The sequence below is a fragment of the Mytilus trossulus genome, chromosome 1 (assembly GCF_036588685.1).
Source record: "Mytilus trossulus isolate FHL-02 chromosome 1, PNRI_Mtr1.1.1.hap1, whole genome shotgun sequence".
Taxonomy (NCBI): domain Eukaryota; kingdom Metazoa; phylum Mollusca; class Bivalvia; order Mytilida; family Mytilidae; genus Mytilus; species Mytilus trossulus.
This window is the reverse complement of record NC_086373.1, coordinates 83,497,684-83,512,378: the sequence shown is the minus strand read 5'-3', so window position 1 is coordinate 83,512,378 and position 14,695 is coordinate 83,497,684. Positions and strand designations below refer to the sequence as shown.

The window sequence follows — 14,695 nt, the reverse complement described above, 5'->3', positions numbered from 1 at the left end:
ACCAATTGTTTAGTTTCAAATAAAACTTGTAAAATTTCCACAGCTATTTTTGTTCAGTATAGGTGCAATACATATCATTTGTTTTTCAACTTTAGGGTTTTAAAAAGTGTTCTTATTATACCTCCTCTTTTGGCAATGTTGGTATGTTGGCATTTTAAAACATTTGATACAATTTGAAACTAGACATTCAAAGCATCACAGTGCTCATTCCAACGCATCCTGGTTATTATTATATAGTCCCAAGTATTTCATACATATATAGAACCATTACTTGTCCCAAGATGAAAACATATCTTTTTTTTTTAAATCTGATGTCCATTTTCACTTAAGGGTCAGCTGAGGCCAACCTCCAGGTGCAGGATTTTCTTGCTTGGATGAAGATGCATTGACATATTCCCCATTTCCATTCTCAATTTTATTTTTAACATGGGTTGGATTTATAACATACTGTAAATTCAGAAATTATTGCGTGCATTTATTATTGCGATTTTGTCATTTTACACTTGAATGCGATTTTAATTTTTACGATTTTGAGAAAAGTCATGCTAAGTTCAGTTAGAATATTCGAAAAATGCGAGTTTTAATTTTTGCGTTTACAACTCAGTCGCATTATTCGCAATAATAAAAACCTCGCAATAATTTCTGAATTTACAGTACTATCTCAAAGGTAATAAAATGTCTATGGGAAGACATATGGCCCTACTCTGTAAAATTAATTCAAAACAAAGATGACATTTTAAAGTCTATTCTTTTTCTGAAATGTTGAATTCTTGGCTTGGAACATGTGGAAGTAGCAAATACCAACTTTGAAGTCATAAGTTTGACTAAAAATTTGAAAATTATCCTTTATAAATGTTATGCTCCTAAAGTGGTTTTCTGGTAACTTCCACTAGGAACGCACTAAGCTAGGATCAACCTCCATCACTAATGTAAGAAGGTAAGCTCATTGACCCTAGACTGATGGGGTTTCTCATTGAACTTTGTGAAAGTAAAGCTAGATACTTTTAATGTAGACATACCTGCATAATCAAAATTGAGTAGTTTCAGAGGAGAATCCATGTGACATTTCACATTAATCTCAGCAGATTTGTCAGGGAACCTCTCATAATTGATAAGATATGATGTATTTAAGTTTGGTCCATGATATAATAACTTGTAGTTACTATGATCATGCCACAAGTATTCAATGTTAAAGTCAATATCATAGTCTTTAGATTCTGTTTGTACAGGTGATATCAAACTGAAGGTGCTTCTTAACCAATATCTGAAATAATAAAAAAAAGAAGATAGAATCTTTTTTTGTATACCAACTTTAAAAACAAGGAGTATTTGAGCCTTTTTTGGATTGGTATTGCTCAAACTTTAGTTTTGTAATAAATATTTCAAGCAGGATAATATCCCGTTTTTCCAACTTGATTTATATTGATAGAATATCTATGTTTTGTTTCAATATTTTAAAAGTGATAGTATTTCGATGAAGATAGTTTTCTAGTTCCATTTGCTTTTCATTTGCAATACTGGGGCCTTTTACAGCTAGCTATAACAGTATGGATTTTTCTCCTTGTTTTAGGTGACCCATGGTTCAGGTCATGTGGTCTTTGTAGATAGTTTTCTTTATGGCAATCATACCACATCTTCCTATTTTTTATATACATAGCTATCAACCTGAAATCAGTAAGTTGGTTTTGTAGATGACTTCCAATAGCTCCATCAGATATAATCTGTGCCTCTTCATTCTTACAATCTGGATAAAGTACATCTAAGTGCCAAACAAACTCTAATCCTTTTGGTCTCCTTTGTCCAACTTCAAATATTGGTTTGGTATCCACTGTTAAGTTTACATTGATTTCCCATTCATCTAGTTCAAAAATACTGCAGGTATTTCCATTGCTTTTCTTCAGGACTAACGGGTTCTCTGGGCTTCTTTTGACACCATTCTCACTCCCTGGCTAAATTAAATGTATTTGAATTACTTAGAAAAACAGATCTAAACTATATGTATTACAAACAAAGCTAAAAAACAAAAAAAGATGGCAACAAAAAGCAAAGGCAATATTGATAATTACCTTGCATGTTCTTTGAAAAGTCAAGATGAAAACAAAAAAGGAAAAAACAGGGATATGACAGGCTCTCAAAATATTATCACCACTGTCTCCCACCTTTGCAAAGTCTATGATTTGTTACCAGGAAACCCCAAACAATTGGAATAAATAAATCAAAATAGTAAGTTGACAAAGGCATTTAATCATTTTAAGATTTTATCAGCACTAATTTCAAATCGATCAAAATAAAGAAATATGTTTCAGAAATGAAATTATTATTACCTTATGCTTAAAGTGAATATCTGTTAGGAGAAAAAGCTTCTTTCTGAGGCTACCAAGGAGATGACCTTTAAAATGAATATCATATCTATCTTTCTGTTCTATTATCATGTCATAACAGAAGTGCTGGCTGGTACTATCACTTTCATTTCTAACATGAGCATTCATTTCAATTATTTCCTGTAACAAAAATAGTTTTTCAACTTCATTAAAATCATTTGCTGTGATGATAAGAGGTTTAAGATAAAAGCAAATCAAATCAAATCAAATAATTTTATTGGTGTAAATTCCTATACAGAAATGATACCAGCCGACATTTACAAAATACAGATACAAATACAAAAATAAACAAACAAACAGACAAAAGCAAAAAAAACAAAAACAACATATTTTCTCAATGATAAGAGATACATATTTTATATTTACATTGCGTGGAGGTGTTATTCATACAAAATTATTAATTCAAGCTATTAACAATTAGCTTTTATACTATAAAAGTTCTTAACAACATTATGTTTGCTTTAAATGAATGTTCAAATCATACATATCGCTTATTCCAGCTACACTTACAGTACTAATGTCTGTATCATTACTTTTCAAAATGAAACTAAACTTATCTTGTTCACACATATTAGCAAAAGATGGAACTATATCACTTAAATTACAAAAGAGTACATTTCTATTAATTTCTAGTGCTTTACATTGAATGAGGAAATGGAACTCATCTTCAATTCCATCGTTACAAATTGGACAAATTCTCTGTTCTAAAGGTGTTCTAGTATATCTACCAACTTCTATTAGTAATTTACTATTACTAATTCTGATTTTTACCATTTTAGAAATAACACTTTTGTTAAGGTCCAGTAGAAGATATTTTTCTAATTCAAAATTATTTTTAACTGTGCGATATGTTCTTAGTTTATTACCATGACTATTACCATTATTTGAGTCACAAAAAAGAGCTTGTTAAATTGGGTTACATGAATGAAAGGCATTAGTTTTTAGTACATTTGTACTCTCGTCGCTTTGATATTTAATTTGAACTCAATTAAAAAATCGTCCAAAAAATGACTGATTGATTTAAGTCTGCTTTACTTCCCATTGGCAATTCTTTATGGGAAGATCATGGCAAGGAAGTTGTAATTAAACAAAACAGAACCTATTAAAATCTCCCAGCAACATCAAATTCTCTATATAACAAATTACAAGTTACCTGTTTGTCTCCAGACCCAATGTATGTTATGACTGTTTTCCTGTGGGCATGTGTAATGTTAGCTACCATTTCATTAGATAATGTAAAATTTTGTCCTATAGAAAAGAAAATGAAAGTATTTCTTAAACTAAGAGCATAACACATAAAAATTCTAGAATATTTACATTCAAAGTATTAATTTTCCTCATTTTGAAATTTTTTTTTTAGGTCTTACTTTGTTGTACATTATTGCTGTTTACAGTTTATCCTTTTAAATTTCCATTTCAGGAGCAGCAACCTAACAAGGGGTTGTCCAATTCATCTGAAAATTTCACGGCAGATAAATTTTGATTTGATTCTCAATTTTACCCTGTCAGATTACAGAATATCGGAAAAGGGTAAAACTATATGGCACTGACAACTTCCTTGCGGGTCCATAAAAATATCAACAAATAACAGTTTATATACCTGGATAAGATAAATACATGCTGTCTTCAGCAGACCATAATCTAGTGTTCCCTGTCATGTACCCCATAGCAACAGTGTTGACAAACTCTATCTCACTTACATCATTGTTGGTGGCAGCTAATTTTGGTTGAATGTGTAGAAGGTATAAGAGTGGGAGATTCTTAGAACTGAAAAATAATATACCTGTACAATTTTTTTTTAACTAACATTAAAAATACTGACAGAAAAAAACCTCAAACAGTATGCAAATTAGATTCAACCTTGTAATTCATTAAGTGTTCAATCTTTTCAATATTAATTGTCTCATTATCAAACGGTAAAAAATTGAGATAAAAATATTGAACTCTTAGATTTTTAGAGCCCTTAAACAGGTACCAATTATGGTTAATAAACTGAGAATTATGTGTAAATGGTAAAGTGCAAGAGAATATGAATTAGTTTAAATCTTCCTGTAATTTTAAAATTCACTAAACAATAAAAACTCACACCAAATACCATTAATGTAATACCCAGTTTTTCTGAAGCAGAAATTCTTTAAAATCTATTAGGTGTTTGAAGAATAACATTTTCTAAATCAAAGGTTAATTCATCTAAATCAAACTGAAGGCTGTATAGCGACCTATAGATGTTAATGTCTGTTTCATTTTGGAATTTTGTGGATAGTTGTCTCATTGGCAATCATACCACATCTTCTTTTTTATATTTTATATTTTCAATAATTGATTGATGTTTGCTAAATACTGAAAAACATGGAGCTTTTTTGTTGAGTGAGCACAGTAAACGAGATCATAAAGCCTTCAGATATTTTACCAAGGGCAGATCCAGAAAAGGGGGGTGTCCCTAACCTAGGACAAAAGGGGTTGGGGTGGGGTCCAACTACATGTCCCCATTCAAATGCATTAATTGTCCAAAACCACCAACCTGGATCCACCACTGTTTAACAATATCAAGATGCAGATAACCTGATAATCGATTTATCGGGCTGTATTTGCATCTTTTGGAAGTGTTTTGTTAGTTTCACCAGCAACTAGAAGTTGGCTTGATAAGTTCGGATCAAATTATCAACATCAGTTCAAACATTATGACGTCACTGATATGTCCGAGTCAAAGTTATTAAGTTGGGGTCAACATATTTGAAGTCACAAAGCCGTGATATGGAATAATATTTAGAGATGAGCAGAGTGATATAGACAGTGGGATGACTGAAAAAAACAACTTACCAGGTATACTTTACATGGAATTTAGTAAAAATGTGTGAGCTAAGTTTCTGGCTTAGATTTTCAAAGTTGACATCTAAACTAGTGTAGGGTGCTGCAAAAGATATTGATGTCTCGATGTGAGATCTATTTCCTTTAACATCCTTTCCTTGTTTTGGATCAAATATTACCTCCTCTCTAGTGGTTTTGTTAATCTTCAATGAAATAAATATACATGTATATCTGATATATCATTACAGATTTTTTGCATAGCTGCATATCATCTTGTGAAGTCCCTTGAAGGTTGAAAATGCAAGCAATAAGTTTATTCTGTTAAATTTAAAATAAAACTGCTTAAATGTCTTTAGCTATTAAAATCAGCCATTACTCAAATTAAAATGCTTTACAATAACATTTAAGAAAAAAATAGTAAAAAACGAAAATTATAGAAAAAGCGTTTCAAGTATGATTGTTTTGGGATGTTCTTTTAATGACCTGGCATTTTAAACTCAAATCATTGCTAAAACTTTTTAATATATGACCAGTTATAACCACCACTTCAAAGCCAATGTACATCATTCATCCAAAAGTTAATTTCAGAGATTTCTTTGACTGACATTTGAACACCAAATTTTGTAATAGGTGTTATTTTTCTGGAAAACATACTGTTAATTGTCAATTTCTTACTTAACCCTTTTGCCGATGTATCCCGGTTTACCTTGATTCATGCTTTAGACGGCTGACGATGAGTCCTGTTTTTCCAGGATCGGAATACCTCTTTTATATTTCCCACTCAAAATAGTGCAAACACGAGTTATCTTTCTTTGTTGAATACCTGGATGAAAGTGTGAACATGGCGCTTCCGTTTGTGGTAAACCGTGTCAAAAGCAGAGGAAATTTACGGAATTTATGAGAACATTTTTCGAAATAATATGGAAGAATTGAAGCCAAACTACCAAACTAGTAAACTTTTTTGACATAAAATGTTGTTTTATGTACAAAACACTTGGAATAGACATTGTTTAGTGTAAGGAATTAAATTTTTCAAAATTTTGCTGTTTTTGGTTAAAAAATTACGATTTGGGGTCAAAGAGCAGATTTTTGTGAATTTCACCTAGATAATGCCAAAAAATTGAAAATTTGAATATTTTATGAAGATTAAGTTATCAATACAAGAACAAAACTGTAAACATGTCGTTAGTGAATAAACATGATGAAATAAAGACACAAATAACTACAGACAAGTTTTTATTGACATTTATTATGAAGATCTCCCACTTGAGTTATAGTAGCCAGGGAAGGTATCGTCTCAGAGTAGCTTCTGTCTAGGCAGCTTTTGGTTAAAGGGTTAAGAAAGCGCTACATCCACCACATTATGAAAAACATCACTGATTTAAAAAATCATGTATAAACCACTGATTATCAAAACAGAAAGTTGTAAGACTTTCTCAACTATTGGTCCTAAATGAAAATGGTGAAGGTTATTGTAGAAAAATATACAGTCAAGGGTATGACATGTTTTTTTCCTGTAACTATAAAACTATACCTGGAGTTTAGTTTTCAGTAAAGTAAGACCTTTTATTTGTAGATGAAAGTCAGTGAGTTGATTGGATTTAAGGTCTTTTTTCTCAGTATCTACTTGTTTTAAATCTTTTTTGACAAAATCTAGATGTAATCCTGTCTCTAGCATATGTAATTTAGCTACAGTGCTGTCCTCTACCAAACTCTGTTCTATGTCAACATTGATCTGTCTCTTTAGTTTGGATCCTGAAAAAGAACAATACATGTTTTATTGTTGGTAGACATGCTAGAGAGGAAGCTTTATTAACATTTTACTCTCCTGGACTTTAAATAATAACAGAAAGATAACCTGTTTGCATAAAAATTAGTTATAATGCTTGAATACACTGTCCTAAAGTACCAGTATAGTTATGTATGGATTTCAATTTTAAAACATGAATGACTATCAAATAAGTGGCAGGTTTGAGACCTACATAAAATCCACAATAGAATCATTTTCATAACACAGTGGACAACCATAATACATGTACTTATGTTGGTAATAATACTGAATCATTTGCATTTAACTGGTTTGTCATTGACTATCAATAACAGTGATTTTATGCTCACTTAGTCTGTCTGAGGCCTCCCAATGTGGATTTAAATAGAATAAAAGAGTAAAGTACATGCAGGGGAACAAGAAGAAAAATTTAAAAGTATTCAACATTTTTAAATCAATGAACAACTTTAAGTCCTCTGCTAGTTATTCGTATTTTATTTAGGCGTTTAGAACCTTTGGCGACACCAGTTTAAATGTCTTTAACGTGTACACTATTAAGACAAGTGGGCCTTACACACTAACGTTCACCTTATCTGACCCAGTCAATTGATAACCTAAGCACGCCATGAAATGGTCTTGTCTATGCTGTTGTAAAAATGATTCTATACTCTATCTTAGATAAAGGACAGATCTGCTTCCATCAAAACTGTACCTTAAATCTTTAACACAATTTTTTAAACAACTGTAGTGTTTAAAGAATGATTTTAAATGAACAGAATACATTTGAGGGATATCTATAGTATACCTGGAGCTGAATAAGTAAGATGAACATTTTTCCTTGGTCCTGTGGTACCATTAGTTATCAAATATGTAATTTCCACAAGGTATTCTTTCATGTCCCTGAGTATAAACAATATCAGTTCAAAGAGTTTATGTAAACATAAGAATTATCTGATAAAGTTATACTTCAATAAAAGAAGACTCAAAAATGAATCAAAGAAAAAAAAACAAGAATAGTTTGACACCACACAAAACTTGCACAATCACTTTTTTATGTTCAGTAAACCACAACACATAATGCCCTCTAATTTCCAGAGCAGGGTTTAAAAGAAGATTTCATGCTTATTCAGGATTATGGCAACTTCAATTATATTAACCAATAGATAAAATGAGTTACTTCTGCAAAGTTACAGGACTTGTGCATTGAAACGGATGTTAAATTTTGAACAACCACTCAAAAAAGTTTGGAGTGTTGATTAAAGGAATAAATTGTCCCTTGCAGCTGTTTATCTTCTTACCCTCCAGGCTCCACAGGCCTGTTGCCAGTTATATATAATAGAGGGCATCAGATTTGAACCCTAACAATGCGATTTATGTGGGTGTGACAGAGTAAGAACATAATCAAGATGTCATAGTAGACTGCAAAGATAAAACAGACAAAAGACTAATACATGAATTTCTAATTATTTCAAACATTATAGTATCATAAATTAATGTTCCTTAAATACAGGGCATATTAAACTTAAATCTGTACCTCCATAGTGAATATTTAAAATAACCTACTTATCAGCCCTTGACAAATCTATGTCAACGCTAAATGGTCCAGACAAAGGAAAGTATGGATGTTTTGTAGAATCAGCAACATCTGGGTAGTCAAACTCCATACAGAATCTGTTCCCTGACAGCAGCATAAACAGGGCACCAGAACATTTTTTCATTGTTGTTTGTACTTTTGGATCTGCTGGTATTTCTGTCCAGTCATCAAAAAGATGATGTAATCCACTCCTGGTGAAAAAAATAACAAGTATTCATCATTTTCAGTTTCAAAGTGAGGATCCAAAAAGATAAACAGACCTTTATTTTCCAAATATTTATTTGACTTATTCATGTTATTCAAGTTGATATTCTTACTGAAAATCATTTCTGTGGTACATTATAATGTAATACATCAAAAACAAACATGTTTTCTGCCATTTAACAAATCAAGATAAACTTAATCTAACATATGAGAAGCAAAACAGCTATAAATATATGTTTCTTTTGTCTCAGTTTTGACAGTAATCAGAAACATGGTACATTGTACCATAAAAGAATGAAGTCACTTTTGTACAATAATATGAATAGTATTTACTTGATATGGATTGCATTATATTTTCCATCAATGTTTTTGCTTGTAGCTGTTGCAGTATAGTTAGCTAAAGTTGTTTTAGATTTACTGCCTCTATTCCAGGTGACAGAATTTTCCATTTCAGCTTTCCCATTGAGAGAAGACAACATTCTACATCCTGCTTGTATATTATCTCCTAACTCCACTAGCATCTGACCAAAAAACTCTCCAGCAAATCTGACAATACAATGTATTATATCATATGTTACTCAATTAATGCTGCATCAGCAAAAAATCAGCTGATTACCTGTATTTATCACTTAACTAAATTAAATAGACATTTCAAAAATTCTAAATGTAAACTTGAATGTATTCAACTGGACAAAGACCAGTTACTTTAATGAAATTATAAATTAGTTTCTTTGCCTGTCAATTTACATAAAATTTAAACCATCACCAAAATATCTGCTGTTCTGCAGCTATCAAAGTTAATGTTTAGAACTTTTTTCAGCTCAGGTTTTCAGTAAGATTAAAAGATTCTATACCAATCATTATTCAAATTCCAGTGCCTGAATATTTAACGTTATCTTAAATCATCAGAGATCTTTACAAATTTGAAATGATTTGTGCAGATTTTCATTTATAACATTTTCAATTGGTGACTGGATTTCTAAAGATCAGCACCAAAATTAATAATTTATGAATAACAATCATTTGGTCATAAATCAATAATATAGATTCAATTTAAAACTTTCTTGACCTTTTTATCATGATTCAAACTTATCATTATGATATAACTTACCCCATAGACAGTTCCCCTGTACCTTGAACAGGTCCAGTTCTCCTCATATACTGACTAACATCAGCTTTAGCAGTAACATCCAATCCCATTGAGGCTGTCAGTAAAACAGTCATATTCAATGATGCACCTGATATAGTCGGTATGATTTTTGTCAGATCAAGCACCTTGGCAGATCTTAAAAATACAAAGTAATATATATTGACTAATAACTTACATAAAATATAGAAAATTTAATCTTGTATTTTTTTTTTCCAACAAGAACTTTTGCTGATCACAGAAATGAGGGGGGAAAGGAGGGGTCCTGAACCCCGAAATCCCGGGCGTAAAAACAAGAAATTTCAAAATCCCAGGCTTAAAAATACAAAATCCTGAGGTCGCGGAATTCGAAAAATATAATTCCTGGATCCCGAAAGGGTCAATCCCGAAATCCCGAGCTTAAACACACCTGATCCTGGAGTCCCGATAAAGGTCCTATCCACCCTCAGAAATGAAAAGAAAAATAGCTCAATGTCAATAAATAAAAAACACATAGAATAATGTGTTAACCCTTTATGCATTACAGAATTTTGTAATTAAAGTCAGTAAATGATCATGTAGAACATATTGAGATGACATGTTTAATTAAAGGTGTGCTTGTTTTAACCTCTGTACAGAAAGTCAAGGTCATCTAAATCGTTTTATTGACAATTTTTTTTTTAGGACAAAGGAACACACAGTAGATGAATTGTGAAAGAAATCAAAAGAGATCTGATATCCACATTTAATTTTAAAAACAAACAAAAATTATTAGACTCTAAACAACCATTTATATGTTTAACCCTGTCACATTATTTATGTATGTGCCTGTCCCAAGTCAGGAGCCTGTAATTCAGCGATTGTTGTTTGTTTGTGTGTTACATATTTGTTTTTTGTTTATTTTTTGTTTTATATAAATAAGGCCGTTAGTTTTCTTGTTTGAATTGTTTTACATTGTCAAATCGGGGCCTTTTATAGCTGACTATGCAGTATGGGCTTTGATCACTGTTGAAAGCCTTACGGTGGCCTATAGTTGTTTTAAAATGTCTGTGTCAGTTTGGTCTTTTGTGGACAGTTGTCTCATTGGCAATTATACCACATCTTCTTTTTGTATATTAACAAGATTTCCCGAATCCAGACATAATATAAGAAATTTGTAAATTTGTGTTGTATGTTTCCCTGATTAATACAAGCAGAATTCAATAACTACCTAGTTTTAATAAGTCTGTATCCTTTAGCTAATGCCATCATTACTTTAGCTATAAATCCACTTGGTTGTCTGTGTTGCTGACGTCGCTGTTGTTGTAGATTCTGACGCTGCTGTGGAGGTGATGATTGTTGAGAAGGACTTCCAATCAACATTGAAAGAATGTCACCAATATCTACATACATAACTTCATAACCTGTGAAGACATTTTTATCTTCATTATTTGGTATCTTACATATAAAGATAAAAAAAAAAAGTAACAGCTGAACTATTTAAGCTAATTAAAATCATCTAGTTGTTTGAAAAAAGGCATTTTGAGTTTGATCAAGATGCTGTTCATACAGACAAAAATAATCTTTCTTTTAAAAGTATCAGAAATGAGGAAAAGCTTCAGGTTTTGTTATTCTAAAATGAATTTTGATTAGAGTTAGTTATCAAACACAGTAGTGTGTGAATATTTCTATTCTTACCATATAATTTCCAAGTAAGAATACCATCTGGCATGACGTATTGTGGGTGATTAACTAATTTAATGATTTTGTTCAAAGCTTCTGAAAGTGGTTTGTCAAATTCAGCAAACTGTGGATTAACTCCCTTTTCCAAACTTTTCTTGGCCTCAGCAAGAAAAGAAAGCAATGAAAATAAACCTTTTCCTTTACTTTCAAATACTGCATCCAAAAGGGATTCTAAACCTGAAAGGAAAAAAAAATAGAAATTGATATCAGCCAACTGTTTACCATGGAAACAAATCCATTTGCTTCTCATCTCACGAAATTTGGGGAAATGTTAAGCGTTCTTTCTGTTCTTGTGTCTGATATATCTTTAGAGTTGTATATTGTTTCCTTATTTTTTTATTTTGAACTAAGATGCAAACTTAATACATTTTTAATATACATTTAAATTTTATCTTCACTATTCTTTTTTTTATATTCTCTATCTATACATTGTAAGTGCTTAGCATTACTTTCAAGTTTCAAAGTTTAGAGCATATTAGGACGTAATTTAAAAAAAAAAAAAAAAAAAAAAAAAATCTGCAAAAATAATTTCAACAGTGTTTCAATAGTGTAGGATCTTTTGAGTCATATCAGAATTTTTAGGAATTTTTATTGCTTTACTAAATTTTTTAACTGATGACGTATTTCCTACCTTGAATATCTATTGTCATTTCCAGTAAGTTGTATTTCTCATCTTTGTAATAGTTTAACCTAACAACAGCAGACTCAATCACAGGACTAGCAGGATCATACACTAAGTCAAATTCTAATTGTATACCATAGTCTGTTACAGAAAATGGCAATCTAAAATATATTGAAATATACAGGTATGTTGACCTATAGTTGTTAATGTCTGTGTCATTTTGGTCTTTCGTGGATAGTTGTCTCATTGGTAATCATACCACATCTTCTTTTTTATACGTATTCATATATTTATATATTATATACAATTCTAACCAATTAATAATTATAGAGTGAAATTCTGACCAAGTCAGGTAGAATCTAAGAAGTGAAAAAATGTATGTATGAATAAAGATTCAACCATTGCATCCTGTGTGATACAACCCTGCTCCTCTTGAGAAATTTACAAAGCATTTGAAATAACCAAAATTTAAATGACAACAGTGGAGCTTATCTGTTTATCTTAATATTTTTTTAAATAAAGTGTTAACTTTCCGTATGCATGGGGTTCAAAGGAAGGTTACTATTCACAGTTTCAGTCATATTAGGTTTTCAGATCAGTGCTAAAGACATACTATCATTTCACCATCCATACATAAAAAACACCAACTTATTAAGCAGGTTCCAACAAGGTCTTGTGCTAAAGCCTTGATTTCCTAGGCACATCAATTTCAGTGATCTCTTACTTGTTAACAAGAGCTTGATAATTCAAAATTGTTAATTGACTCTAGAGGCTATATTGAATGTGAGAGTGTTACACAAATCAAGAAATTACCAAAAAGAACGTTCCTGGAAAATTTAGTACTATTTTAAAGAACAGTAATTTTTTAGAAGAATTTATAAATTAAAAGTTATTACATTCATATTATGTTCCATTTCTAACCTGAAGTATCTAGACAACTCCAGATATCTAGTCTGTCCAGCAAGATAATCATCTATTTCTGGTAGTGATCTACCGTCTGTCTGTAATGCTTTCTGCCATGCTTCTCTTAACCTACAAACAAGGTTAGTTAGTAATTTTTTGCTGAAGAGTAAATACTAAATTGAATAAACTGTATGTAAATTACCAAAAGTTAGGAAGAAACCTTAGAGATGAGCAGTTATTTAATCATTAATCAGCTCTTCAAAAATAAATTGATTGATGTGTCAATTATTTTGTTCAAATTTTGAGTTTTGATCGGAACAAACAAAAATCTTGCAATGATTCTTTATCCACCAATTACTCCAAACCTTTATCCCAATGATATGAAATCATTCAGAGCCTAAATAATAATTATGAAAGTATAATGCATATGCCATTCATAATCTGTAATTTGTAATATACCCACTGTTTTTTATCTGGCTGATCATTCTCCAACAATCCCTGTACATAGGATACCATATAAGTCTGCATGTATTTCATCTGTTCAGTATGAATCAGGTTGATCAGTTTATAAATACAATCCTGCTCTTCAGATATCATTAGGACAGAGAATGCTGTCGTTCTTATTACAGCTTGTCTATTTATATCTGATGTCAATAATATCAGTTTCTCCTTGATCATACTCGTTAATTCCAAATTCTCAAATACCTGAAATGGATTTTTTAGAAAGTCTAAATGTGTTACTGAAAATAATAAAAGATTGTTCTCATTTCTGAGGTCATGAATAAGGAAAAGCCAACAAAAAGAGCCAAATTTAGTTTGTCATTTTGAAATTCAGAATATGTACTGATAAACATATTAAAGTTACTTTTTTATGACATCAGAAGGATTTAAAAATATCAATTTTATTATGAGATTTCTTAAAGGGAAATAACTGTAGATATAATACAGTTAAATCAACTATCAGATGTTGTCAATTCTACATTATACATCTAGATTAACATTATCCAAAGTATTTTTTAATCAAAACTATCTAACATTGTAATAACAGTACCTGAATTGCAGATTTAGTAACTTTGAAAGGTACACCCTTATTGTCAAACAAATCAAGTATAGTTTTGATCAACCTTCCATCTGTATCATATACCTCCTGTACAGCTCGGCCAATATTTCCAATAGCCTAAAAATGTATAAATAACATTTTTCAATATTATCTCCCTTTAAATGAAATGAGTCAATATTCAAGCTTTAAAAATACTTCATGTTATGCCAGTTAAAGAAAATGAGAATAATCAAATTATGGCAGACCAGGCAAGCTGCATCAACTTTATTTAAGAAATAATTGATGCAAGCTTTACTTTATTGTAGTTTTAACTTGGGTAGGCATTATTTTCGTGATTATTTTTGCCGAGTGTTAGTGAGGAATGAACCATTATATTGTTATTGAAAGTTAAGATTGAACTTATTAACGTTGGATCAAACAATATTCAATAAAAAAACAGATTTTTCTTCCCCCTCAAAGCTGAATACTTTGGTAAGAAAGAACAAAGACAAGAATCTGCATAAAATA

The 14,695-nt window shown here is 30.9% G+C and overlaps 1 protein-coding gene across 1 annotated transcript in view; it reads right to left on the bottom strand.

The window, feature by feature from the left end:
- Positions 1-14,695, bottom strand: part of LOC134697718 (uncharacterized) — a 53,262-nt gene that overhangs the window by 20,675 nt on the left and 17,892 nt on the right. The window contains exons 12-28 of the mRNA XM_063560035.1: positions 14,180-14,305; positions 13,592-13,833; positions 13,147-13,257; positions 12,235-12,386; positions 11,559-11,780; positions 11,092-11,284; positions 9,867-10,040; positions 9,089-9,301; positions 8,521-8,742; positions 7,763-7,857; positions 6,724-6,944; positions 5,202-5,392; positions 3,982-4,148; positions 3,535-3,629; positions 2,325-2,501; positions 1,666-1,949; positions 1,020-1,264 (exon numbers count right to left, since the gene is read on the bottom strand). Coding sequence (XP_063416105.1) covers positions 1,020-1,264; positions 1,666-1,949; positions 2,325-2,501; positions 3,535-3,629; positions 3,982-4,148; positions 5,202-5,392; positions 6,724-6,944; positions 7,763-7,857; positions 8,521-8,742; positions 9,089-9,301; positions 9,867-10,040; positions 11,092-11,284; positions 11,559-11,780; positions 12,235-12,386; positions 13,147-13,257; positions 13,592-13,833; positions 14,180-14,305 — 3,130 coding nt within the window. The remainder of the gene's footprint in view (positions 1-1,019; positions 1,265-1,665; positions 1,950-2,324; positions 2,502-3,534; positions 3,630-3,981; positions 4,149-5,201; positions 5,393-6,723; positions 6,945-7,762; positions 7,858-8,520; positions 8,743-9,088; positions 9,302-9,866; positions 10,041-11,091; positions 11,285-11,558; positions 11,781-12,234; positions 12,387-13,146; positions 13,258-13,591; positions 13,834-14,179; positions 14,306-14,695) is intronic.